The following is a 27,225-nucleotide window of genomic DNA, read 5'->3' as shown; positions in this document are numbered from 1 at the left end:
CTGTCGGAAATGCTGTCTGACAGTATTCACGCACCGATTGTAGAGATAAATAGAGCTGATCAGATGCCGTCTCTTGCCTGATCGCTAGTCTATCCGACCAAATACATTTTTTATTTTCTAAAATTATTGGGGGTGGGGGCAAACAGAGCCCCCCCCCCCCCCCCCCCCCCTTGGCGCCGCCACTGACCGGGTAAGGTTAAGGTATGGACCTGTGTAATTTGCGGGAAATGCGTTCAGGTTCAGGACAAAGGTTTGCCCCAGGTAGATTTTAAACTGAATGGCCCTTTTGTAAATTCGCGAGATAAGCGTGTAAGGTAGAAAGATCGTTAGTGAGTAAAGAAGAATACTAACGAGTTTCAATGTTATTAATTATTAGATGCTAAGTAGTAATTCATACTGCTAATTTTTATTGATGGGACAGGTTAAGTTCTACTGTTAATAGTTTATTCAGTTAAAAGTAAATAAAATTAGGGATTAATACGGGTGTATTCCCAATAAAGTAAATGCAAGTTTAATTTTAAATAAACTTAAGGGTAAGCATATGATTAAGATATAATTGTATCCAATTAATATTAAAATAAATGTTATAAATTAAGGGTAATGTAACTGAATTATTAGTGGTCAGATTAAGCAAGTACACGGGTCGTTTACGGGATGTACGTACTATATCTTGGTTGCATATGCATTGTCGCTTTGTTCATGCAGGACGCTGCACGAATAAAAGATTTATGCAAGATTAATGTTAAGCCCACCAGTATCCTCCTGATTGCTGAATATGTAAACAATGGATTATGGGTAGTTACAACGCACCGCAAAAATGAACCAGTTGGGAGAATTCCAGTATACAAGAAGAAATGAAATGAAATGAAATGGGGTTTAACGTCCTACTGTTCTGCTCCTATACTGGGCTAATGAAGACGCATACGCCATACAGTGTGCTATGAGGGAAATTTTGCCCGGGCAGCGGCACTATCGCCCACTCTTATATCGAATTCCAACTGCCAGGGGATCTTTCACGTGCATTCCAATATATACACGGGACCTCGGTTTTTCTTCTCATCCGAAGGACTATGGTTCGGGAGAGGAGAGGAATTTGCAGAAGTGTCTATGGATCACCAAATGTACAGTGCAAGAAACAGAACTATGAATAGGACATCCTATTTATGTAGTGTTAGAAACCGTGAACTTATTGACATTGAAACAGGTTTTTTTTATTGTGTTGGAACGTGAAACCGACTATTTATATTGACAGTGAATCATCGAACTTATATTATTGTAGCTTGTTTATCAGTGTAATGATATTTTAGAGGTAAGACGTGAGATATTTAAAGGACACACTAGAAGATTATTATATAACTATTATAAGTGATTATTTAAAGATTGTTAGCGACATGGAATGTCAAATTTGAAATGTCATTCTGAGAGTATTGTATTGTATTTATTGCATGTGTCATAATAGGGGTTAATTAAGCAACACTGCTTATTTAACGCATTGTGAAGTGGCGTGTTGTAATACTGCAGTTCATTTAGTTGGTTACTTTTGGAAAGGTATTACATTTAAGAAACGCGAGCTGTGGTGCAAAGTTTACACTTAATTAACACTACTTTTTGTTTTTAATTACACCCATTTTTAAACGTACATGTACCTACAGTTTCACAGCCGATCTTTTATTTGGAGTCCGTGACCAGAATAGTCACATCTGTCCCCATAGTGTCACATTTAATCGACCGTGGAGTTTGAAAGTGATTCACTGATCTTATACTATGTCCATAAAATTGTTAAAAATTACATGTAGAAAAATGTATTAAAGTAACTACGTGGACATCCAGATCAGAATTATTAATTACTGACTGTTACCTGGCATTGCACACGTGAAAAATAAGTCCGTAGAGGTTATACGAAACATTCAAAATTCAGTGGCTTGTCTAGTCACAAAAAAAACCTCTCAGATCCAGTAAAACCCCTGTATTAAAATCACTTCACTGACTCCGTATTACTGAAAGAATTGACTTGTTGCGTGTTGCGCATCGCTGTTTAAATGGATAGAGAGAAATAGTGTTTAACGTCCACTCGATAGAAACTATGTCATTTCGGGACTAACATATGGTTCAATTTTATTTCAATTATTCGCTTGCGCGTAGGGGTCTTTAGTAGTGTGTGTGTGTGGGGGGGGGGCTGGTGGACTCGGAGAAAACCCACGAGGTTAGACAAGCGACCTTAGTCCTTGTCACGTACAAGCGGGAATCGAAACTACGCGATTTCATTCATTGACAGATTTAAGATGGGGCGTGCATGCGTTAACCATTTGTCCCCACCCCGCCCTCCCCCGACCTGTTTAAATAGGATTGGTCCAGCATAGTTGAATGATCTTATCAGACTTCACCAACCACCAAGATATCTTAGTCTCAACTTCACGTAGTTGTGCCTGCATAGCCATTGAAATCTTTTGGAATTCACTGCATGTTTTACTCAAATTTGCCCCATCACTAAATCACGTATAAAGACTGAACTGTTCGAAATTTCTTACAGATAAAAATATTTTGTAAGCGTTTTGAACAGACATTTTATTATGGATATAAGATATAAGAATCCTTATTATTATTTTTATTGTCTCCAATTTTTCTAATATCTATAATAACCCAAGGATCATTAAATATCAATGTCAGCATTAAATTCTACACAAAATAAATATAGCACCATTAAAATTCTTAGTTCGAAAGATTGCTATAGCAGCACCCTTAATTATTATTGAAAATTGTTAATAAATCTGATTCTCTGAGAGGTAAATGGATCATTTAGCGACTATAGGATATCTTTATTTCAATAATTCACTTCTCCGCAGAAGTCTTTAAAATGAAATGTGGTTTAATGTCCTTTCCGCACGGAATGGGCAAATGGAGCGAGGCGACGAAGGCCTTTTGTCGGCTCAAAGTGAAATTCCAACAGCTAAGGCCTTTTTCTACGTGTACATGAGACCACACCTTGAACCATTACTGACACGACAATCCCACTCACTGTATAGCTTTATGGTATATATGTTAGATATTATGTAATGTTTTTTAGTGTATACAAATTTGTTAAGAGATACCGGCTGTATGTGCCGATTAAAGGGAGACAACAGGTATGGGACTTATCGACTAGGTCTAGTAATTCCTTCCACATTGACTTTAATGTTAATCCTCTAATTATTGGGCAATAATATTTGTTTTAACATCGAAACATGTCAACAATACCATACTAATTTATACATGGTGTTTGATCCCTCGAGGAGATTAATTACTTACGTGGGTAAAAATTGCACGGTGAGTATAAGCGATTCTTGTATCAAACTATCGATTTCGATTTTTGCTGAGCCTTGTCAAAGGAATATATCGATATTGACGTCATTTTAGCAGGTAATTCCTCTAATTCATGATCAAGACATACTCTCACAGAATCTTAAACCCTTTATTAACAATATTTCAAATGGCTTTCCCAGGGTTCAAAAGAATGAGATAGGGAAATTAGTATGCGACTATGTGGGATGATAGGTGTGTATTTGTTTTCTAATAACCCAGATTTATTTATTTAAGACGACTAGAGCGCGGGTATTTGAAATAGGGTTCTATTTTTGGACTTTACTATTCACGTTCGGCAAAAAAAGAGTTAAAATGTAGAGGACCATATCAGGTTTTAAGGAGACCCTGTCAGATTCATAGTTTGATACGCGTTCTGGATGGCGTTAGGGATTAGCCAAGCTCCTGTTTACACATTGGCGTGCACATAAAAGAATCCTTCACAGTTGAATTTCGATGAGGAAATGCCACGGTTCATTGACAATTTCCGTCATAGCACTCTGCATAGCGTTTGCCTATTTTCAATAGCCCAATTGGTGCAGAAAAATAGGAAAATTGAATGAAATGAAATTGTGTTTAACGTTCTACTGTTCTGCTCTGATTGGGCTAATGAAGACGGGCATACGCTTATACAGTATACTGCGAGGAAAACTTTGCTCGGATAGCGCCGCTACGGCCTACTCTTATATTGAATTCCAACTGTCAGGGGGTCTTTTACGTGCTCGCTCAAATGTACGTTATACCCTGCCAGACCCTCTGTCATGTACCACTGTAAAGTGGAATCACGCCGGAAAATTCCCGATGAGCTTTCTCGGCCAACGCAGTCATCGAACACGAGACCTCAACGTTAGCTAGCCAACGTCTTATTCACTGAGTCACCGTGACTACCAGCAAAGTAGGACATTAAACCCCTTTTCCGGAGTGATTCCTCTTTGATGGGTGGCCTGGCAAGGGATAACGTATAGTCGTTCGGATGGGACGAAAAACCGAGGCCCGTTTACATATTGGCATACACGTAAAAGACCCCCTGCCAGTTGGAATTTAATATAAGAGTAGGGCGTAGCACCGCTATCCAGGCAAAGTTTCCCTCATAGTATACCATTCGACAAAAGAATATATAATATGACCCCTTGTCAAACAGAGCATGAAACACGCCGAAAAAAACAAATCATTAATCACTTTGCAAGAAGGAAGTTGTGTTTTAAAAGTACAACGAAATTCAGATAATATCCATTCTTATTATAGTGAAAAAATAAGATAAAAGCGGAACATTACGTCCACTCAATACCATCTCTTTCATTCTGGGGCTGAAGAGTTGAAGTATCATAATTGTCCGCGTCCTTCGGGGAAAGGAGGAAACTATTAACTAGCATTAAATAACGGAAGTTGCTGAAATTCAATAGTATTCTTCGTTTCACTAATTTAAATAATGCATATAAATTTCATACAGATCTGATGATAACTTCCGACATTGGCTTCTACGAAGTGAAACATGGACCATATCTCTAGAAGCAAGAAACGGAAATTGCTGAAAATAAATAGAAGTCTTCATTATGTGAGATTGGGGAAACCTTGTATAACTCATCGCCGTTTCCTTGTAAAGTTTTATAACATTCTAAGCATACTCTAATTTATAGCTTTTCTACCTGGAAGTGTTCCTTGTTGATAATACACTGAAATTAACTCAATTAGAATCAATTGTTCGCGCTCCAAAGCTTGGAAAAAATAAATTGCGTATCACTCCACTTAAACCTGGACAGGAAATTCTTATTATAGTTTTTTGTTGATATAATTGAGGGAGAGTGATGAAGGTGCTAAATATAGATAAGCAGTTTGATTGTTCGATATTTTACAAAAAAAAGATAAAGTGCAATTAATATGTGTCATCTATTTATTGGGGGCATCAGCGTTACTGTTGGCTTGTTTGCTCAAATGTTCAGCACATATTCCCTGACTGTAGAACGTTATGATCGGAGAGTATTAAAGTGTCCATTTGATTCCATTTCGTTCTGAAACATACATTTCTTCATAGGTTGTCTGGGAATTTTAGTCTATCGATACTGCAGTCGATATAACCAGGTCCGAATAAAGCTATAATCTGAATGTATATATCACACAGGTTCGATTTTACATACATTATTCCCAGGCAAGGCCCTCACATAAGGTAGAGGATCTGAGGGGGGCATGCTCGGGGTTGGCAATTTATCTAAGTTTAAACCAGAAATATTCATAGCAAATCCCCGGCCTTCGCGTCCCCTAAACCCGTATAAACGAAATAAAATTGGGGTTTAACGTCCTACTGTTCTGCACCGAACTGAGCTAATGAAGACGGGCATATGACGGAAAATCTGGATGAGCCGGCTAGCGAGCCAGCTTCTTACCCAATTAGCCACCTTGCCCCCCTCCCCCCAACCTGCAGCAGTTCATATTGAATAGAGAGGGCAGAATTATGATTTTTCCAACATAAAGGTTTTTTAGATCAAAGAGAGAGTGGGGGCGTCAATGAAACTTTCGTCCTGGGGCGCCACATAGGCTTGTGGGGGGCCTTGTACCAGTGCTATAATAAAAGTATTGAATGGCCTTGGTTTTGGACAGGATGGCGTGTAGTATAACTTGACTTTAGAACATTAACATCCCGTTGTGGATAGGTGGGATTGATGGATGTTAAGACCTTATTGTCATATTAACTTTTTAGACTTGTGAACCCCATATAGAATGAAGCTCTCCATTCGGCGGGCATAAAGATGAGTTCCAAAATATTTCATTTTAATTTTTGAACAATATATACTATAAATATAATAGGACTAAACCTTTCTGTATTTCAAATCTTTATTTATTTATAAAAATAAAGATAAACATCAATTTTTGCTGTAATTTGACGTTCACACTATCTTTCATAAGTTTAAATGAGCGTTATTAGGTTGCATTTATTGATCATTGAATACAAGATAAACATTAATTTTGCATATTTCCTTATTCTTATGTTTACATTTATTTTTTCTCAAAACAAATAATTATCCTTCTACAATTTCGACTGTACGAGTATTTGACATTATTAAAACATTTTGAATTTTTAGTAAGAAGACATTACGAATGAACATATTGACACCCATGTGGATATATTTTTAATGTAATAGATATTCTTTAGTATTTTATATATATTTAGTTCTATTTTACACAGGTATTCTGAAATTTAATATTTACTGTTGAGGGGGTTATATATATATATAAGTAATAATAATAATAAAAAAAATACTTGCGAACGCGAGTATATTACTCTAACCACAGTATATAAGCACATGTAAGTGTTTCTAAATCCTATATTTTGATATTATTGTTTCGTTAGTTATATATATTTATACTTTGTAAGTGGGCGTATACAACATAAAGTTAACTAGAATATGATGGAATAAACTAACATTTAAGGAGATATTCCCACGAGAGGAATTGGGCCGTCTGATACATACTCACAAATTTATCTTAAGAAAGTTTGACATTTCTTATGATAAAGCTATATAGGAAACCCATCCTTTCAACAAAAAATCTGACACACGGGGTACATTTTACAAAATTACTTTCGTTGATGTTGAAACAGAATAAAGCAAGGTGGGGGAACTGGGCAAAAAGTGATCATGCACCGTGGTTGTAACAATGTTTCATACTACTGAGAGAAGGAAGCCAGTGGCAACAAATTTAAAAACGGCAATTTTTTTAAATGATTTTAAAAATGATCAATATTTTGCAGAAGCCAGTGACTTCAAGGGCATTATAGTGGATTATCTGATATACTACTCGTTATGTCGGTATGTTTCGATTTTAAGTAGTTCCTCGACCATATTTTGGATTTACTAATGAATATCATTTGTCATGTATTATGTATATATAGTTGACATAAAATGAATACATCTTTAAGATCAATATTTACATCTGAGATATCTTAATTTAGCAAGAATTTGCATAGACAGAGAACTCGTCCAGATATTCACCAACAGCATCGAAACAAAATCTTAACTGCTCCTGAAATTCGAAAGATTAATATATATCAGTCTAATACTCACATTACTAACAGACTCCATAGTAATTTACTACCCACGGAGTCCTTTTAGATTCATGATATTGATGGATGACGACGACACTTTATTTATATGAGTAGACTACTGAAATAATCATGATAAGTATATTACGGTTTTTACTGGCTTATATTTATACTTACAAAAGACGTTATAATCTGAGGTCTAGAAACTCGTAATTGAACTAAAGTCTGTAAAATACTGACATCTTGTTCTATGGTTAATCTTTCTAATATAGCAGCTAGAACACAGAATATACCCGATTTCTCTACACCATTGCTAGAATAATAGTTAAAAATCTGAAAACAAGTCTCACTGTACAAGACAGGGTCCTATCTGTCCACATACATATTCTAGAGAACATTGTTTTAAAGTAACTAAGTCTCTAACTCAATATCGTCCAAAGTCTTCGACATTGAAAACACGAATTATTTGTCAGTTTAAATCAACAATGATGTTGTGATGGGCTTCTGATAAAATAAAAATTTTACCATTGGTACACGAATCGTGTACCATAATGCGTTTCAGAGCCATTTGTAACAAGGGACTAGAAGAACGATGCTAGACATATTTCACGGGTTATGTCAAAAAGTGACTAATTCTTATCTGGAGAACATGCGCATTAAATACTATCGGTGTAGACTGGAATAACCAGACGCTGGAGATTTCCATTCGATTGAGACTTCTGACGTATTTTGCCGAACATAACTGATCATGATTTGAAATTAAAGGAAAAACGGAAACAATTGAATGTGAATAAGTTTATAATATACATTTATATTACATTATTATATGCGTTGCGACCCATTTGTGTCAAATTCTAGGTCCCAACTATTAGCGAGTTAGCTCCATTAAATTAGTTGTCCAAATCTAACTAAATCCATATGTTTCAAAGAAAGATTTCTGAGTACAAGAAACCGATGGTTATTAATTATATTTACTTTCTAATTTCTAAAATCAAATCAACTTACAGACAGTGAACAATGATGGGTCCATCTTCGTCTTGTTCAGAACATGATTTTATATCTTCTAAGATAGTAAAGATTGGACCAGCAGATTGTGGCACCCCTGTCTTTGGATTCCAGAAATTACATTGATATATTCTGATACGTCTTTGTAAACTTTCCTTTATCAAAAATAAATTGTATTTAGCAGATAAACATTCATTTATGGACGTAATTCTAGATTCGATTATTTTTTTACTTTTTTTGCATTTTGTTTGTTCCCCATGACCTCTGATTTCCAACGAAAAGACACATGTTGTCAGAAGTTTTGATCTTGTTAGCATACCTTAATTGACTATTTTTTCATTTCTTTTTGCATTTTGTTCGCCCGGATTTCGATTGCTACCAAGAGTGTTGATCTTGTTGGCATACTCTATTTCGGAAGCCGAAACACAACGAAAATGACGTAGTTCGTAAGTTTTCAGAGTTCCAGGCGTGAATATACTATCTGAAAGTTCCCAGTTCTCCTTTATCAGCAATACTTGACAAGTGTGAAGCATTATAATTATGCCTTCGGACATTAAATAACTAATATACTTACATCAAGTTCACTGTTAATTAAACAGGTAACAACTGTATAAATACCATTTTCATGTTTTGTTTCGTCTATTTTGCTTATATTAAATGGTCCACAGATCAGATCACCAGTTGTTGGTACATATTGTCCAATATCCTATATAATTCAAATATTTATATCAATTACCAATGAAGGAAAGTAGTTCAACAGACAGTTTACAATCAATCAGGGTCAGTTATATATGTGCGAATATCAGTTTATTATAATATTAATGTTTGTTTACTTCAGTTAAAAGTTAAAGTTTATATCACAACAATACATAATTTCAGTTTAGGCGTATGGTTATTTTGGACGTAGCGAGTTTATGTGCTTTAGACATACTTCATTTCTTAAGTGCACTTCTTGTATGATTATTAAGTTGTATATCTTTTAAATTTGTAAAGTAATCGAACTGTCTTATTCATGATCGCGACCCAATTTAAAACAGAAATTACATGCTAAAGTACATTGTACTAACACTCAAATTTCACATGTAAAGAAAATTATCTCCGGGAATATGCCTCTAATAGAAGTGGCACTATCTGCTACGTTATTGTATGGTTTGTTCTCTCCGTGTTATCGGGTATGGTTCTGGGGGTTTTAGGTACTTTAAAGGCACCTTTACAAAAACTTGAATAAGAATCTGAAGTGATGATATTTGAGCTGTATCATTATTATCCCGAAGTATTTTTAGAACCAACAGATCAAAATGTCATGAAAAGCAACTTTTTTAATTATCGAATTAAGATTTATGAAATACCACTGGATCATTCTATGATACGGCTGAACTAATAAAAAACAAATACGCTGATATTTTAAAGATCAGTAGTCCCTTAATCTTAGGTCAAATCGATTTAAACTTTGAAAGGTCGTCCACAGCCTTAAAGCAAAAACGCCAAAAGAGCTTCTAAAAGCATGTTTTCAGCTTTATACTTACGATGCGCCATTTCCATTTTTTCTAAAATTTCATTTTCTTAACATCTTAATCCCCGCTAATATGTTCTCGGGTTGGATATTTAACTGATAGTTAAGAAAGCAAAATCAAAAGACCAACGTCTTGGGATACAATCGCATTTAGAATAGGCCTATCATTTATGTTAGCCCACAACAAAAAAGTGACCATATAAAACAACAAAGATCGATGAATTTTAATTCAACATATCTTTGTAAATACTCACCGGAATTGAACTGGAGGAATAACTATGTGATATTTGCACTGACATGCTGGCTATAAGGTGGGGGAAGGTTTTTTTCACGCTTAAAATTATTTAAGAAACTTGTACTGAAATTTTGCCTATACAGGAGGAGAGGGGGGGGGGTCTTTTTCGCGTTAACATTAATTAAACCTCGCGTCCGAACAATATGCCTTTAAATGTATAACACAAACAGGTTAGTCTAATTCAATACCAGTTAAAGGGGCTATCCCGGTTTGAACAGAGTCTCAAAAATAAAAGTCAGAGTAAGTTTAAAAGTTAAAGTTGCAATTGCAAATTTTCAAGTTATATTTTTAAAATGTATTAAAATAAGGCCTTAAAATAGATGGTATCCATAAACAGTCCTACCTTGTTAAAGAATAATCCTATTAATCCTATAATTCGCTATTGCCAGCTGAGAAATTGGCAAAAATATCATTTTTAACTTCAAATTCCAACGTTGGAAAATGGCTGCCCCATGTTGTCAATAGCAAAACAGGGGAGGTTATTGTGTTGTTATTTCCTGTGTCAAAGATTTTTAAGGGTGGGAAATAATGCCCATGATCGTATAATAGTGATTTGATAACCTATTGAGCAAAAGACATAGAAATAATTATGTTTTGACTTTCTTAGAAAATTTGAAATTCTCGCTTTAAGCGCCAAAATACATGTATAGAGGAATGGTGTATTTACCTTGTCTCAAAATTTCAGATCAAAATATTGAGTCGTTTGGGCGTGAAGGTCAAAACTGCTTATCCGGACTAGTAACCTTTTGAAGATTTCGGGTCATTTATTTCGTTGGGTGACCTCATAATCGATTCCCGTTCCCTGAGAGGTCTATACAGTGAATGACCCATGTGCCGTACTTGATAACGAAAAGTTAATTTCACTACACATTATTTTTTTATTAAAAAAGAGTTTGGTTTTATCCAGACACCACATAATACAGCTTTGGACACCGGACTTTAATTCCAGATGAAGACTGACGGGTTTAAGTTGTTTGAAAACGTATCACAAATATTGAGTTAGTTGCTCGGCCCTTTGGTAGAGGATTTTAAGTAATTTTAACACAAAATTTAAATTAAGCAGTTTTTTCTCCCAAAAATTATCGGGATTGGCCATTTAAAACGTCTGCATTCAAATTGTTAACGGTTGCGTAAAGTATACTTTATATAGAATGCTACCTGTATATCATTAATTCAGTGAAAGAAAATTAAATTATAAATTTACACCGATCTTTAAATTAGAAAGTTATTTTGCAGAAACATAATTTGGAAATTGTAAGAAAATATAAATTGAATGTTACACTTGTTGTTCCTGTAATGTCCATGTTCACAATTGTTGTAACATCTCGTTCTACAACCATCGTCCAGAAATCTACCACAGTATTTGGCAAGGGCGCCTGGGTCAATATATATGCACGTTTCTTTCTGTAGCTCTGGAAATAAATGGAATGTATTCTTGTACCGTTGTACCGCATACACGGGAAAAACCATATACATTGAAAGGACACTACTTATAAAAGATCGTAGGCTTATACATAATGGTAGATTAGATAAAGAACTGGCAGTTTCCACTATTAGTTAAAAACTAGATAATTTAAAGGGAATTTGCTGAAAATTTCAGTCAAATTAATCCACTGTGAACCGAGAATTTAGCGATTGAATTTTAGGTCTAGCATCGATCATCATTACTAAAGTCGGTACGATAAAAACATAGCCTCGATTATCCAATTTTTGATTTAATCATGAATGAGCGTTGATCAGCAGATCGGATTGTAATCCAGTAAATATCGTAGGCTAGCGATGACATCGAGTGTTGATTACGGTCTGGATAAGTTAATTAATGTCTAATTAATAATTTAGATAACATTTCAGACCTAAAGAAAGACCCGCAATAGGCAGATTTAGCCCTTGCATAATGTAGGCTTAAGGCAAACTCTAATCGAAATAGATTTCCCCAGTTTTTAATTTAATTTATTCCAGTAAATCATGCACCCAAGTAGGCAATATCTCGAAGTACTTATTGCTTACCGATAAAAACAGAGCATTAATATAATCTGTCATTTGTGGCTTAAATAAACATAGCCTCATTTTATCCGCTGAAATATATAATTTGTAAATATTTATATACTTGTATCACATATTAGATAAAAAATATTACGATAAGAAACACACGTATATTTGGTCACTGTGGTTGATATAGACAGAAAATACGTCGTTTATAATACATAAAAAATGTAGATAACAATACTAGCATGCTAAAATGGATAAATTATCTCTAAGGTTCGTCCCGCCATGATCACAGTGCTTCACACCAAAATCGGAAAAGGGTCCTTTACAAAACATAGTCTCTACAGAATTAACAAAATTATATTTTCAGCGGGGGTGGGGGCTCTGGGACGGAATATTGCAGACAATTGAAAATGGAGTCCGTCCTTATCTTCACGTTCGCAAGGTTTTCGACAACTGGGGCGGAACGCTGTGAATTGATAGGGTCCATCCTCTCATAAACTCAACCAGCTGTTGACTGTTCACATGGCAATTGTTGACGGATCGACGGATGGGTATGATGGTATAATAGGCCCACGCTGAAATGTGGGCGTATCTGAATTAAAAGAAAACTGACATGCTAAAACTGATAGATCTCTATTCTTCTCTTTGTTTTCTTCTGATAAAGCTACCGAAAATTCAGCCGTAGTTGGTGACGGGCAGATACTATCAAGCATCTGTAAACAAAAAAGTCATCAAAAAGTCACATAAATTATATTCATAGATTGACGTGTATACAATTTTCTTTTTCTTTTTAAGATAGGCTCATCAACCCATTTGATCACAAAGATAGAAAGTAATCTACCGTGGTTTATAAACATTACCTCAAATCTTTCTTGAAGCTGTGATTTACCAGAAGAGCCACCAACTTTTAGCAGTGCTTGATAATCTTGTTGATATGACGTCACAGGAAATGTAATATCTCCAGCTACATACCATTCAGCTAAAGCATCGTGTAGGAATACATATTGTTCCTAAAATATTTGAAACAATTAAATGTAAGGCAGATTTGACGAATATGTATATGGTATCACAAGGGAAATTGATGTGGATTTATCAAATAATAAAATAACAAACATACCCAAGTCTGAACCATGTTAACTCGTTCATATCGCAGCTGTTTAACACATTCAAAAATATCTACAGAACCTTCTGCTTTAGCTTCCTCTATTGAATAATCTAAAGCTATGAAAGTTCCCGTTCTTCCAATACCAGCGCTAAAATGCAAGAGAGTTGATCGTTAGCCAATACCATTAATGACATACAAGATAATTTGTCTTACGGCATGTTTTACACTTGAGAGTAGTTATGTGTAATGACAAACTATATTATATGAGCATCATAACATCTCTATATCAATAGTAAATACACATACCTGCAGTGTACCACCATTGGTCCTGGTTGCGGAGATGCGGCCTTTATCACCTTGTTTCTGAACTCTACCAATGACGCAGTATCGGTAGGGACACCTTTATCAGGCCATGATGTATAATGATACTGCTTGATGGTTCTAGACCCACATTCGTCCTGGTACAAAACAAAATCGATATTGTTTACTAAGATATATCGAAATAAATTTTCTTTTCAATCTTAGCATCTCCCAAAGTAATTATAAAAACAATGTTTTATAAAGTGTCTAGCTTAAACTTACTTTTGTGATTTTGAAAGTCCTAACAGTAAAGTGAGAAAAGATATCCTCATTGATCAATGCCATGGAAATTTTACCAAACTTCATTTGCTTGCCACTGTTCGGCCAATACTTGAAGCATTTTTTCTGAAACAAATGCACCAGATTTCAAATACAAATATATTAATTATTGGAAGACATTTGAAACTTAAAAAAACTACTTAAAACAATAGTCGAAATACTTGAAACAGAGATGTTTTATAACAATATGTCACGTATATTTTAGAGACTATATGAACACAAGTAAGTACATACGTTTCCCATCTCTACCAAGTTGGTTAACATCACTATCTTTCCTGTCTCCGAAACCCATAGTAATCGCAGGAATTCCTTAATAATAACATCAACCGGACCTGTAAATAAATTCAACTATTAGAAAATTTTTGTATGACGAATGACTAAATAACTGAAATGAAAGTACATTTAAAACATCGTATTTGCACACGTGTATTAATAGATGATTAAAATCACTAATTACTTAGTAATATTTCTCGTATTGCAACTCAATTAAACCCAATCCTCTAAATTAGTCTAAATGCAATAACTGAAATTATTCAGGAAAACACTTACCTTGAGAAGCGATATATTTGTTTTCAATGTCGCCATATCCCTAGATAACAAAATTGATACAAATAGTATTAAACCTAAGCATATAATAAGTAAAAAGGGCGATACAAAAGCAGGTTATATAAATCCTTTAGCTGGCTTTATATTAGTGGGATTTTACTGTTGTAGTGTTTTAGAAAGTATTCAATGGCCTATTCAAGGGAATATCTATTTTCCCTGAAATGTTTTAAGAAAGACACACATGAATGAAGCTCAATTGGCATCAACTAACATAAAAAATGGCTTTAATTAAAACGAATCATGTGGCATACCCTAAGGCTAAAATCATATTTCAGAATTGTTCTATAAAACTGTTGTCTAAATATCGAATAACTTACAGTTATACAGCAAGCATTGATGTAATCAGAATTAGGGTCATCGTTTTCTATGTCCAATTTAACTCGTGAATGGTCAACTGTAACAAACCATATCAGCATAACACATAACATTTATATAAGCACTATGTTTGACAACAAGCGGTTGCCATCCAAGATACGCCCACATTTTGCAAGAGATGAACAAGCGAAAGGGCGATTTTTCATACAATCAGGGGCTATAATATACTCTTCAAAAAAAGTAGGGGATATTGAAATGCAAATACCTATGCAGGTTGTGATATGATAAATAGTCATGGACACTTGACATGCTTTGAGAGTATGATCACAGATGAAGAACGTACCGCCCCAACAGAACCACTGAGCTGCACATGCGACACGCAATAGCGCCATACGCGTGGGAGGTCTTCATTGTCAAATTTGACACTCCAAGGAAGGGTTGATGAAAACTGCCGCGTGCTGGTTTATCTATCCATGTTTGCTTTCCTATCGGTTCTTGAATAAGATTTACTGTTTAGCGTATCTTTGCTTTAGTGTGTTACGTTTAATTTGGTCGGGAGACGTGTTCGTCGACGTCATCGTCAACCGACAACACTGCAAAAATTGGCCGTATTGGCACTGCAAAAGGAGTGGGTTAGATTGGCCCAAATCGTGATTGGACGGTTGATTAGGAGCATGCCACGACGAATCGCTGAATGTCCGAGGATTGGTGGAGCAATTACTCATTATTAAGACAAAAATCAAAAACGTCCATTATCACTTTTGTCGGTGTATCTCTTTGCGAGTGAAACGGGGCCGTCAGAAACGCCGCCCATATGAACTGTTTATGTTCATGTGCAGGCCATTGGCCTGTTATTAACATACACTGGTTACCTCTAATAAGAACAGCAGTGCATTTCCGCAGTTTTGTATCCCCTACTTTTTGGAAGAGTATATAATCCAGGAAGTTACATTCTGATCTGCACGAATATTTATGTTTTATCAAAATCGGATAAAAATTGGGAATAACCCTATATTCGAAGTTCGTTACAATTGGATGGAAATTGTGAACTGTAGAGTGTCCACAAACAATTTGTCGATGAACGGATGGGCATGGGCGACGACAATATTCGTCTTCGTCCACATGAAAATGTAGGCGTATAAATAAACATTAATACATGGCAATACTGAGAGAAAATGAATCTTTGCTGAAAGTTACTTACAAGCGCATATGTTCTTGTATCTGTTCTTTGGCTTATTAACAGTATTCATACAATAATCATATGCTGAACATAGTCCACTTGGAAGAGTCTGTAAAACGAAAGAATGTATTTGTGATATTTATCTGATCTATTATCAATTTGTAATAATTGCAGAAGCCACTTTTGATACCGAAACAGAGAATAATAAAATACGTATAGTATCACGCACCTGAAATTCAGCTTTCAGTGATTCTGTCTCCGTCTTTCGTTGTTCGATATAATGAAGCAGATTTTTCAATGTAATACGTGTAGAAGCTTCAGTTGGTTCATCAACATTGACATAAATTTGTGCTCCCTCATTTTCGTCTTCTGCTAGCAGATTAGTATATGTATTGCCTTTGACGTTAGGTTTTTCGGTTACTGTTGATTTAAATGTTCGTATAAACAATTTGATAAAAATTGTAAAGAAAAAAGTCATTTTGACATTTTTGCCTCACCAGATTATGATTTGATTCAAATTTACAAATATGTTTGAGTTTAATATTTAATTATAATATATTTTATTTTAGTTTCTTTATGGTAAATAAAAGCCGATGTTAATGTTAATTTACAAGTCAGACCTTCCATAGATATTTATTTTTGTAACACCTGAAATCTCTGACGACTTTATCCGACAAACAGACATCTTTGTTGTAGATGTTTTTTTATAAATATCAACCAACCTGTAGGGGCTGTGTTTTTAGAAGCGGAATCGTTGTTATTGACACTTGAAACTAGGTGCGAATGGTTGACTTCAAGTTGGTTAGATTCCATAGATTTCTGTCTTCTGAAAATTAGTTTGTAGCAAATATTAATACCCACACGTTAGTAATATATTAACATTACTACACTATAATTGTCCCCCGCCTTTCGAAGAAAGCAGGGGACTATTAAAATGGGTTCGTCCGTCCGTCCGTCCGTCTGTCTGTCCGTCACACTTTTTGGGACACAATAACTCTCTTTCTAATTGACCTAGAATGTCCAAACTCGGTGGAGGTGTTTATTAGGTCAATGCCTTGATGAGCATTTTTTGCTTAGGGTAAGCAGAGATAAGCAATTTGATTGGTTGATGCTTTGGGACACGATAACTTTAGTTCTAATTAAGTGAGTGATGAAACTTGGTGTATAGTTTCATTACATCAATACCTTGACTAAGTTCGATATTGAGCATTCTCTGCTCAGGGTAAGCAGAGCGATAAGCAATTTGGAACACAATAACTCTCCTTCTAATTGAGCTAGAATGTTCAAACTTGGTGTAGGTGTTTATGAGGTCAATGCCTTGTTAGAGTGCGAAGATTGATGCTTTGGGACACGATAACTTTAGTTCTAATTAAGTGAGAGTGATGAAACTTGGTGTATAGTTTCATTACACCAATACCTTGGCTAAGTTAGATGATGAGAATTGTCTGCTTAGGTTAAGGAGCAATAAGCATTTTGATTGGTCAAGACTTTCGAACATAACAACTCTGCTTCTAATTGAGGTAGAATGTTTAAACTGGATGTAGATGTTCGTCTTGACTGAGTTCAATGATTAACATATCGAGCTAAAGCTAAGCAGAGATAAGCAATTTCCTTAGTCGATGCTTTGGGACAAGATAACTTTGATTCTATCTGATAGAGAGTGATGAAACTTAGTGTATAGTTGATAATCAGTTTGATTGCTCGATACTTTTGAAAACAATATATGTGCGATTAATTAATATGTGTCATCTATTTATTTGGGGATTTTGGCGGGGGACATCAGCTTCACTGTTGGCTTGTTCATTTTCATTTCCTCAGGAAACAAAATAAAATGTGTGTTCGATTAAATGAATAGAGGAACGAACAATTCGTGTGCTGATTTGTTTATTACAGTTAAGATGGAAAACCTACCTTCTGCGCCTTACAAGTAAAATAATAACAACACCAATAACTGTGATAACAACCATAGCAGCCACCACAGAACCTATTACTGTTGTCATATTATCGGTTTCTACAATTAGAGAATAGAGATGAATGACAAACTACTAAAATAGACCTACGCCAATAACTATTTATTATTCCGAAAACCCCTCCTATACGATCGAGATCTTCATTAATACAGACTATCCGCATTAAGAGAGAGAGAGAAATGGGGTTTAATGTCCACTCGACACAAACTAGGTCATTTCGGGACTAACACATGGTTCAATTTTATTTCAATAATTCGCTTGCGCGTAAGGGTCTTTAGCAGTGGGAGGAAACCGGAGGACCCGGAGAAAACCCACGAGGTTGGACAGGCGGCCCTACTCCTTGTCACGTACAACCGGGGAATCGAAACCCCGCCAGTTGACGCAATGACAGACCGTATGATACAGCTAAACATTCGGCCATTCACCCCCCTTATCCGCATTAAACTAATTAAATATTGTATTACCATTCAGTCAGTTATACTATGTTTTATCACTAAAGTTGTTCTTATTGCTGAATACATAGCTACCTGTTGTTGATTCTGTTTTCAAATGGCAAGCTTGTCCTTGAAAACCATCTGCACAACCCGTAAGTCCACAACTACCATCCAATATATCACAAGATATATTCTGGGCGCAGTTACCACATTTACTTTTACATTTTTCACCATACATCCCTGGTTCACAATCTATATATCCAATATAAACATCGTCGAATTATAGGACAATGTATCGTCAAAGTGTGTTTCAGGTTATTAAACACACATTGAGAATCGATCCATGTCGTGAATGGCTGCCACATTCAAAATTTAGTATACTATTTTGTAATGTGGTGCTCGGCCGTTTACATCTTACATATACACAAATATTTTGTTAAATGATGGCAGGATAAAAAAAAAGTATACTTAGTATGTTCGACTAAAATCGTCGATTAAAGAATTAACCATGAGTATATTGAGTAATGCAGATCTCAGTATGCATTTTGAACAGTATCAATTCAAATGGTTTTAGCAGGATTTATGTTGCAAATAACGACGGGACAGTAAAAAATGAGCATAGCTGTGCATTGAGTAATTAAAGCATATCTGCTAATTAATTTATGTACAGAGAAAAAATTATACGTTTTCTTGACTAATCTCAAAATATATTCGTCGAGAGAGCACCGCATGGTGTATTATGGACTATAATTTACCTGTTGTACAATTATATCCTATTTTACCAGGTAAACATCCATTGGTACAATTCCCTGTCGTCTGATGACATGAACCATCTTTACAGTAGGAACTACAATCCGTATTACAATCTGTACCATATATTCCTAGTTTACATCCTTTACTACACAATCCAGTTGTTATATTACATTTACTAACAGTTGTACCAACTACTGATTTACAGTTAGTATTACATTGTCTATAACATGACTGTCCCCATTTACCATCTATACATTCAGTACAAGAATTGATGTTATTCTGATTACAAACCGTACAATTATCATTACAGTTGATATTACATTTGTCGCCTGTTTTACCTTTAATACAAGTAACACATTTACCATTATATCTGTCACATCCACCATCACATGTTGTACTACAATTCATATCACATCTATCTCCAGTTTTTCCTACAATACAATCAGTACACCTCCCGTCTTTATCACATGTGATTGCGGATTGGTCTGCTCTTTGTTGACATTCTTTACCACATGTAAGGTTACAGTATGGACCAACTGTATCAGGTGTACAGTCATGACATCTACCATCGATCTTACCACACCCCCCGACACAATTATCAGGACACGTTGATTGACAGTAGAAACCCGTATAACCATCAACACAGCCATCTGTACATTGTGGTGATGAGGACGAAGAAGTGGTAGAACATCTACTGTTTGTACATTTATCACTACATGGGGTTGTACATTTATCCCCATGATATATATCTTTACATCCAGCCGTACAGACACCAGTATTAGGATCACATCTATCATTAAGGCACGTATTACATGGTTGACATGTAGAATGTAATGTACTGTAGTATCCAGTAGTACATTGTGCTGTAATATATATGGTACATAGTATTATAAATTATTAACACGTGTATTAACAAGGTTAACATGTAGACCTATAATATCGATGATATGCATTATTATAACATGTAATACATGGTTGACCTGTAGAACTGGATTTACTATAGTATTCCAGTATTACATTTTTAGAATATGTATTACAAGGTTGGCGAGTAGAACTTGGTATTCAGCAGTATCCAGTATTACAGGTGACACCATTCCGTGAAGCAAAACGCAGGTGGGGTGGCTTTTGGTCAAAAGCAATGATCATTATGTCAAAATTCAATTTAAACATTAAGATAACTATTTATATTATCAAAATTACAGATTAGATAATAACAAGCGCACGGCAAACGACACCAAAATACGCCAATCAGCAAAAGTTTAAAAAAAAGTTATTATAAAGGCTATACCACTCGAAATAGTACACTAATTTATAAAGCTGTAGTTTTCGTCGGGCGTGGGTGGATATTTTGAATAAGATGAAAACCCAACCGGGATGTGAGTCGATTATTTGGAAGATTAAAATGTAATTATATATGTACACTATTTATCATAAGTACTGACATTGAGTCAACTGGCGTGGTTTGAATACTCTGGTTGTACGTGACAACCTCGTGGGTTTGCTACCGCAGCTAAATACCCCTACGCGCAAGCGAATTAGTGATATACAATTGAACCATATGTTAGTCCCGAAATGACCTAATTTGTATCGAGTGGACGTTACCCCCCCCCCCCCCGTCTCTCTCTATCTCAGCCATTTTTAATTACTTCCGCATTTTCAAGTAGGGTATGTTTTTTGTGCATTATAAAGAAACCATATTGTCCCGGTAAGATAACCACATCGAGATACTAAGTAGGCCAATATTGAATTCTAATTCGCGTTTTTAATTTCGAATAATATGGATAATAATCAGTTGGTGGTTTAACTGGATTAAAGACATTACGATTTGAAGAATTAAAGACATTACGATTTGAAGAATTAAAGATATTGCGATTTGAAAAGTTTATTTTTTTAACGGAAAATTAGGTAAAGTTTAAAATTGTAAGAAAAGACACATAATATATGGTTTGTAGAAGTGTTAATGACATCTTTTCATTACATTATATTAATACTGTGGTATAAAATGAAGTCTTACCAGCAAATATCTGAACCTCACAGAGGGTAAGATATTGGGTAGTTACGCCAACATAAACAGTTCTAGCAGATATGGATGTAGATGAACCCAGATTACATGCATTTATTGTGTATACATCCTGGGTTGTTGTTGGTGTATCTTTAAAACATGAAGTAGCTGAACTAAATCCCGATCCACCACACTGATCATCAGAACTAGTCTTTATCTCAAACCCTGCTAACCTATCTTTATCTGAAAGTTATAATATCCCACTTTGGTTTGATATAAAAGCACCGTGAATTTCTATATGCACTTATATCTATTGATATATCAGTGGAGTTAATGTAATAGAGGCACAGCTCATAAGCAAATTTTTGTTATTATTGTCAAATTAAATAACTATTCAACTTCAACGGAATTGTTACTGAGCTGAAAATCGAATGTGAATCTGTTATCACTCTCTACTTCTGTAGTAAGGATAACTTGAGTTTTCCTTTATTTGCGTCACTTTCTAATTCTTCAAATCGTTGCTACGGATCAACTAAAGATCTCTGTGTTAAAATTATATATGGAGTGTGCTTAATCAGGTCTATTACATATGTAACAGGGCGTTCGATCCCTGTATTGGCCAAGAAAGTTCCTCCAGATTTTCCGGCGTGCTTCCCCCTTGTCAGTGATGCAGGACGGAGGGCCTGACAAGAACAGCTGTCTAGTCGTTCGGATGGGGCGAAACACAGAGGTCCCGTGTACACATTGACGTGCGCGTAAAAGATCCCTTGACAGTTGGAATTCGAGATAAGAGTAGGGCGTAGTGCCGCTGTCCGGGCAAAATTGCCCTCATAGCACACTGCATGGCGTATTGCCGTCTTCATTAGCCCAGTTCGGAGCGGAACAGTGGGACGTTAAACCCCATTTCATTTCACTTCATATGTAACATTGGCTATCATCAACATTGTCCCGGAGGGTTGGATGGTCGAATGGTTAGCACGTGCGTGCTGTATCACAAGGCCTGTCATTGAGTCAACTAGCGTGGTTTCGAATCCCCGGTTGTACGTGACAAGGAGTAGGTTGGCCTGTCCAACCTCGTGGGTTTTCTCAAGGTCCTCCGGTTTCTCCCCACTGCTAAAGATCCCTACGCGGAAGCGAATTATTGAAATAAAATTAACAAAAGACCTCCCCCCCCCCAAAAAAAAAACCCAACAAAACAACATAAGTTAGTCCAAAAATGGACGAGTTTGTGTCGAGTGGACGTTAAACCCCATTTCTCTCTCTCTCTTTCTCTCTCTCGCATATAAGTCATATAAAAACCTAACACTAAACCAATCTTTAATGATAGCATACACGATGATATCATAATTATTGGTCATATATCTGGCAATGTACAATATATGCCCACATTTATCAGAATGGTTATGTTAAATTTAAATACACTTACTTTGATTCCTATTAAAAACTTTGATATTGTCAATGTTATAGATTTGTTTCAGATCAACACACCACCAGTGAGATGTATTTTTGGTTGTATGAGTGCAGTGTCCATGAAACCAGTCACTATCTGTATTACCATCAACAGCATTAGAAGAATTAGAATTAATTGTACCATAATACAGTGTAGAACTCTGCTTGGTTGGTTTATCAAGTGCAACATTAATATCTGTTGATTAGAAATTAATAAATGATTTATCTGTAAATATATTGGAATGTAATATTACATTCATAGGACACGAAGACCGTAAATATGCCATGGCTGGTATGGCTGGAACCAATAGTTTAGCAAATCATACTGGTAAAAATATTATGTGAATTAATCACAATTTTTCATACAAAATAAAAGTAAGAAAACCCAACATATTATTAAATGAACTTGTTAAGTACAACATTTACACGATTACCTGAACAAACGCCACATTTTTTCATACAACTCTGTCTGTACGCGACTTCTATAGGATAGTTCGTAGCACCACAGTATTGACAGTTGTTGCCGGTATCACTACATGAGTCTAGTGCTGAAATTAAACATAATTTGGAAACAAAAACACATCCATCCCGACCAATGCTTTAGAGGTACATGTAGATGGGGTTTAACGTCTACTTGACACAAACTAGGTCATTTCAGGACTAACACATGTTTGAATTTTATTTCAACAATCCGTTTGTGCGTAGGGGTCTTTAGTAGTGGGAGGAAACCGGAGGACCCGAAGAAAACCCACAAGGTTAACGGTTTGACAGGCGACCCTACTCCTACTTTGATACATGAATTGCAGTAACTAAACACGAAACACCAATATATAAGTATCCTTGATAGGTAAAATATTAATATTCTGACCATTACTTTAATACATGTATTTCAGTAATCTCCACCTAAATGTATCCTTCATATGTAAAATATTAATATTAGATATATTTGATAAATACATTTTGTTCTTGTTTGTTTCTCGTTAGACCAAGAAGTAACGAAGAGAAGATGCGAACAATACATCAACGCCAGTTGATAAGGTAAACCGGATAGCGAAGTGAAACGACTTCTTCCCTTCTTGGCTTCGCTTTCCAGTTATAGACTCGTCGCGAAGCGATGGCAAGAAGCGAAGAAATGCCACCCCGAAGTCAATAAGGAAAGAAATGACTCGATTTCTTCGCTTCGCACCGATTATTTCTTGCCTTCTTGACTTCGCGCTATTACTCGTAACGAGACGAAGGGAAGAAGGAGCATCATTTTCACGTATTATCGTAGTGCGTTCATGTTATCTATCAAACAAAATTCACTATTATCCTGAATAAAAGTGTGCTCTTTTTCATTACATCTTATATACGAATAACAGTCGGTGATTAATGTATGATACTCTATATGAATACTTCGTCGACAACATACCTAATATACCAATTATTACAGATAATATAGTCAATACAGTGTACATTACTAGAACTGCCATATCAGGTTACTGTTTCAAAATGTTGCCCGAAAATCTACAAAAAAAAATACATATCATTCAAAAAGATAAAAAGGTATGGGCACAATGATGTGAAGCCGGATTGGTTACACAAGTAAAAGTCTAGGATGTAAGTAACAATTTGATTAAAGATGCATTATATAAGAGCTATTTCTTCCTATTGCAGGTCTTTATTTTGCCTTAATTCAACTCTCCAGAAGATCGGGTGGCTGTGATTTTAATGGATTAAAACACGATTCCCATGTAATAATTTAATTTAAAAATGGACAGTCGAGACTTTGGTTATTATCGTAGCATTGGTACTTGCCAATCGAGACTATATAATTAAAGTTTCAAACATTATTTTTTCAGCATCTATTTGTTTTAACCCTCCGCCCTTTATCTAAATCTTACATAATGCATCTTGGTATTTCAAGATTATTAAATTTAAGCTATATAGATTCCTAAATCTTTCGCTAGTTCTGTCGACTAGACGGGTCGCTACGGCAGACAACAAATTGGATGTACATAGTTTAGTGCATATGATGTCATTTTTACCACATGTGAATTATCTATAAATGTCGGAAGTTCGTTGTTAGCTTGAGAAAAATGTTTTATCGATATATTTGGGTGATTTTAAGCAATGGCATCAATTAAAAAGAAACGTATCTCGGCCGACGAACCCCTGAAAACTATTTTATTAGATTCGAAATGTTTAGAACAATTGACGACAAATTCCAATGAAGAAACGAGGTTTTTTTTCGTAATAATTGTTCAGTTTCAAGCGTAAATGGGCGTGGTGCAGGTGAGCAGAGCATATCTACATCAAATTTATGCCTAATGATGTAATTGGTAACTTTCCATCATAAGTGTTTTAGACAATAGACAAATTAGCCTTGACCTCAGACCCCTCATCCTGCTATTCTTCTATTTCGGTTAGACTACGTGATATCGAACTTGTTTCTAAATTTGAAACCAATAATTGGCCAAGGATATAATATTGATACAATTCTCATATTCGCCTAACATTATTATTCATAATAGAAAGCATAAATCTCCAGAGATTATAATAGTTTCAGTTTCCCTCAAATCTTAAAGAACATACGCGCATCACAACAGTAAACAATCACAACACCTTGTCACCACCAGACAAAAAGAATATAAATACCTCATGGTGGGGTGTACCTCGACACCCTTATGGAGATTTGTGGCCTAATATTGCTTAGATAAATCTTGATGTTGTTCATGTTTTGATAATAGTTTTATGCATTTCCCGCCCAAATCCAAGTACAGAAATACGGGTGATTTTCTTGGGCTATAGTCTATATATTTAAATTCCATTACTGAAGTTGTATACATTATATACTCTGACACTGTACGAAATACTGTAATATAATTTTACCTACGTTTTAAAATTCATTACTAAAGTTTTAACATATATATACCCTGACACTGTACGAAAATACTATAATATAACTTTATGACTTACCTACGTTTTAATTATCAGTGTTACTATGCATAATAATTGTCATGAACTTAAACACATGCTATAGTAATAAAACTTTACTAATATAGAGAAAGCTGTGTGTAGTATATAATATAATGGCGAAGAAGGAAGTAAATCAGAATATATGTAGGACATAGCAATGTCTTTTAAGTGTATTAAAGATAAAGGATGTTCGAATATAAAAATAGTGTAAGAAAACGCCTGAAGCCAAAAATCTCCCATCACACACCGTTAACTTTATACCAGTACATATTGTCAACTGAAAATATGTGCAATAATGTACCTAGTAAACAGTAATTTTCAGATTATAACACGATTGTGAATATAAAATCGAATGCACTCTACGAAATGATACTGTCAACGTGAAATAGACAAGCACAATGCGCATGGATTATATACTGTCAACGTGAAATAGAAAGCACAATGCGTATGGATTATATACAAATATATTGGTTACCTATCAACGCAACATACGCCCACCATAATCATTGTCTTATTAATATCGATACGGACATTCGGCACCACATAATTACTAACCATTTGTGACAACTGTAGGTTTACTTTCTGGGGTGATTACAGGTGGACTATATCAATATATTTAAATCAACTCTGTCAAGCGTACTCTCATTGAGAGAGAAAGAGAGAGAGAGACAGAGAACGAGAGAGGGGGGAGTTTAACGTCCATTCGTCTCAAACTAGGCGTCTTTAGCAGAAAACCCAAAAGATTGAACAGACGACCCTATCTCCTGCCACGTACAAGTGGGAAATCTAAACCACGTCACTTGACTTAATAACAGACTTTATGATCTTAAATCTAAAACCTTTCGGCAACCAAATCCCCGTTTGCTGTCCATGACGACTAACAATGTACTTGACAACAGTAGAGTGGTCCGGAAAGATGCAGAAGTCAGTTATTTCCGCCTCATCCGGCATGGGTCACATTTATCAGTTATCAGTGTAAAGAAAGACTTGCGATATTGTCATCTAAATTTAATTTGACCGTCGTAAGTAAATATGAACGTAATAGACTTTAAGAATAATACTCAGCCCCAGATTTATGTTATGTTTGAAAGAGATGATTTTCCATTTTACAGGCGTCTGTGGTCTGGTTTACACTGTTGATTTTGGTCTGTGAATTATTAGTTGCTCGGGTTGCTAACTAAACGTCGAGGTGGCAATCACCATGTAAACATACTTTCTCCGATATTAAATTTGGGACTAGGTCATTTTTTTTAACAATAAACTGATACATTTCATCAACATCTACTCCTGTCAAGCTATGGTAAGTTTCTATTGCTGATGATTTGACAGTTAGTCGTCACTTTGCAGATGTCCATTTTGCCGACTAACAAACAAACAAACAAACAAACAAACAGTTTATTTATAACGATAAGGCAACAGCCTACAGTACACATACAAATAAATCTGAAAGATAATGCTCTAAGTAATATCAAATGTTCAAATTTAATTACTAGTTACTTTCTATATTGATGATACATATTTTTAACGAAAGTAAGACTTATCTCAACAAAATTGAAACTTATGAGATTTTAAATATAAAATATTCTTATTGTAGATGATATTTACAATTTAAATCTTACTATTTTAGTTAAAATATTCAC

At 35.3% G+C, this 27,225-nt stretch overlaps 1 protein-coding gene across 1 annotated transcript; it reads right to left on the bottom strand.

The window, feature by feature from the left end:
- Window positions 1-6,237: 6,237 nt before the first annotated feature.
- On the bottom strand, window positions 6,238-25,700 carry LOC126817729 (receptor-type tyrosine-protein phosphatase mu). Its single transcript, XM_056100683.1, has 24 exons — window positions 25,586-25,700; window positions 24,039-24,133; window positions 23,062-23,175; window positions 22,605-22,823; window positions 19,179-20,039; window positions 18,517-18,675; window positions 17,931-18,030; window positions 16,742-16,845; window positions 16,249-16,439; window positions 16,041-16,128; window positions 14,842-14,918; window positions 14,468-14,507; window positions 14,153-14,250; window positions 13,862-13,984; window positions 13,586-13,737; window positions 13,292-13,427; window positions 13,035-13,184; window positions 12,788-12,887; window positions 12,193-12,260; window positions 11,466-11,597; window positions 8,952-9,083; window positions 8,378-8,532; window positions 7,550-7,685; window positions 6,238-7,353 (listed from the first exon to the last, which is right to left on the bottom strand). Exons 2-24 carry the CDS (start codon window positions 24,097-24,099, stop codon window positions 7,279-7,281), a joined length of 3,471 nt encoding a protein of 1,156 aa, XP_055956658.1. The 5' UTR covers window positions 24,100-24,133; window positions 25,586-25,700; the 3' UTR covers window positions 6,238-7,278.
- Window positions 25,701-27,225: the final 1,525 nt, after the last annotated feature.

Source organism: Patella vulgata, chromosome 4 (genome assembly GCF_932274485.2).
Source record: "Patella vulgata chromosome 4, xgPatVulg1.2, whole genome shotgun sequence".
NCBI lineage: Eukaryota > Metazoa > Mollusca > Gastropoda > Patellidae > Patella > Patella vulgata.
This window is presented reverse-complemented; position numbering and strand designations above follow the sequence as displayed.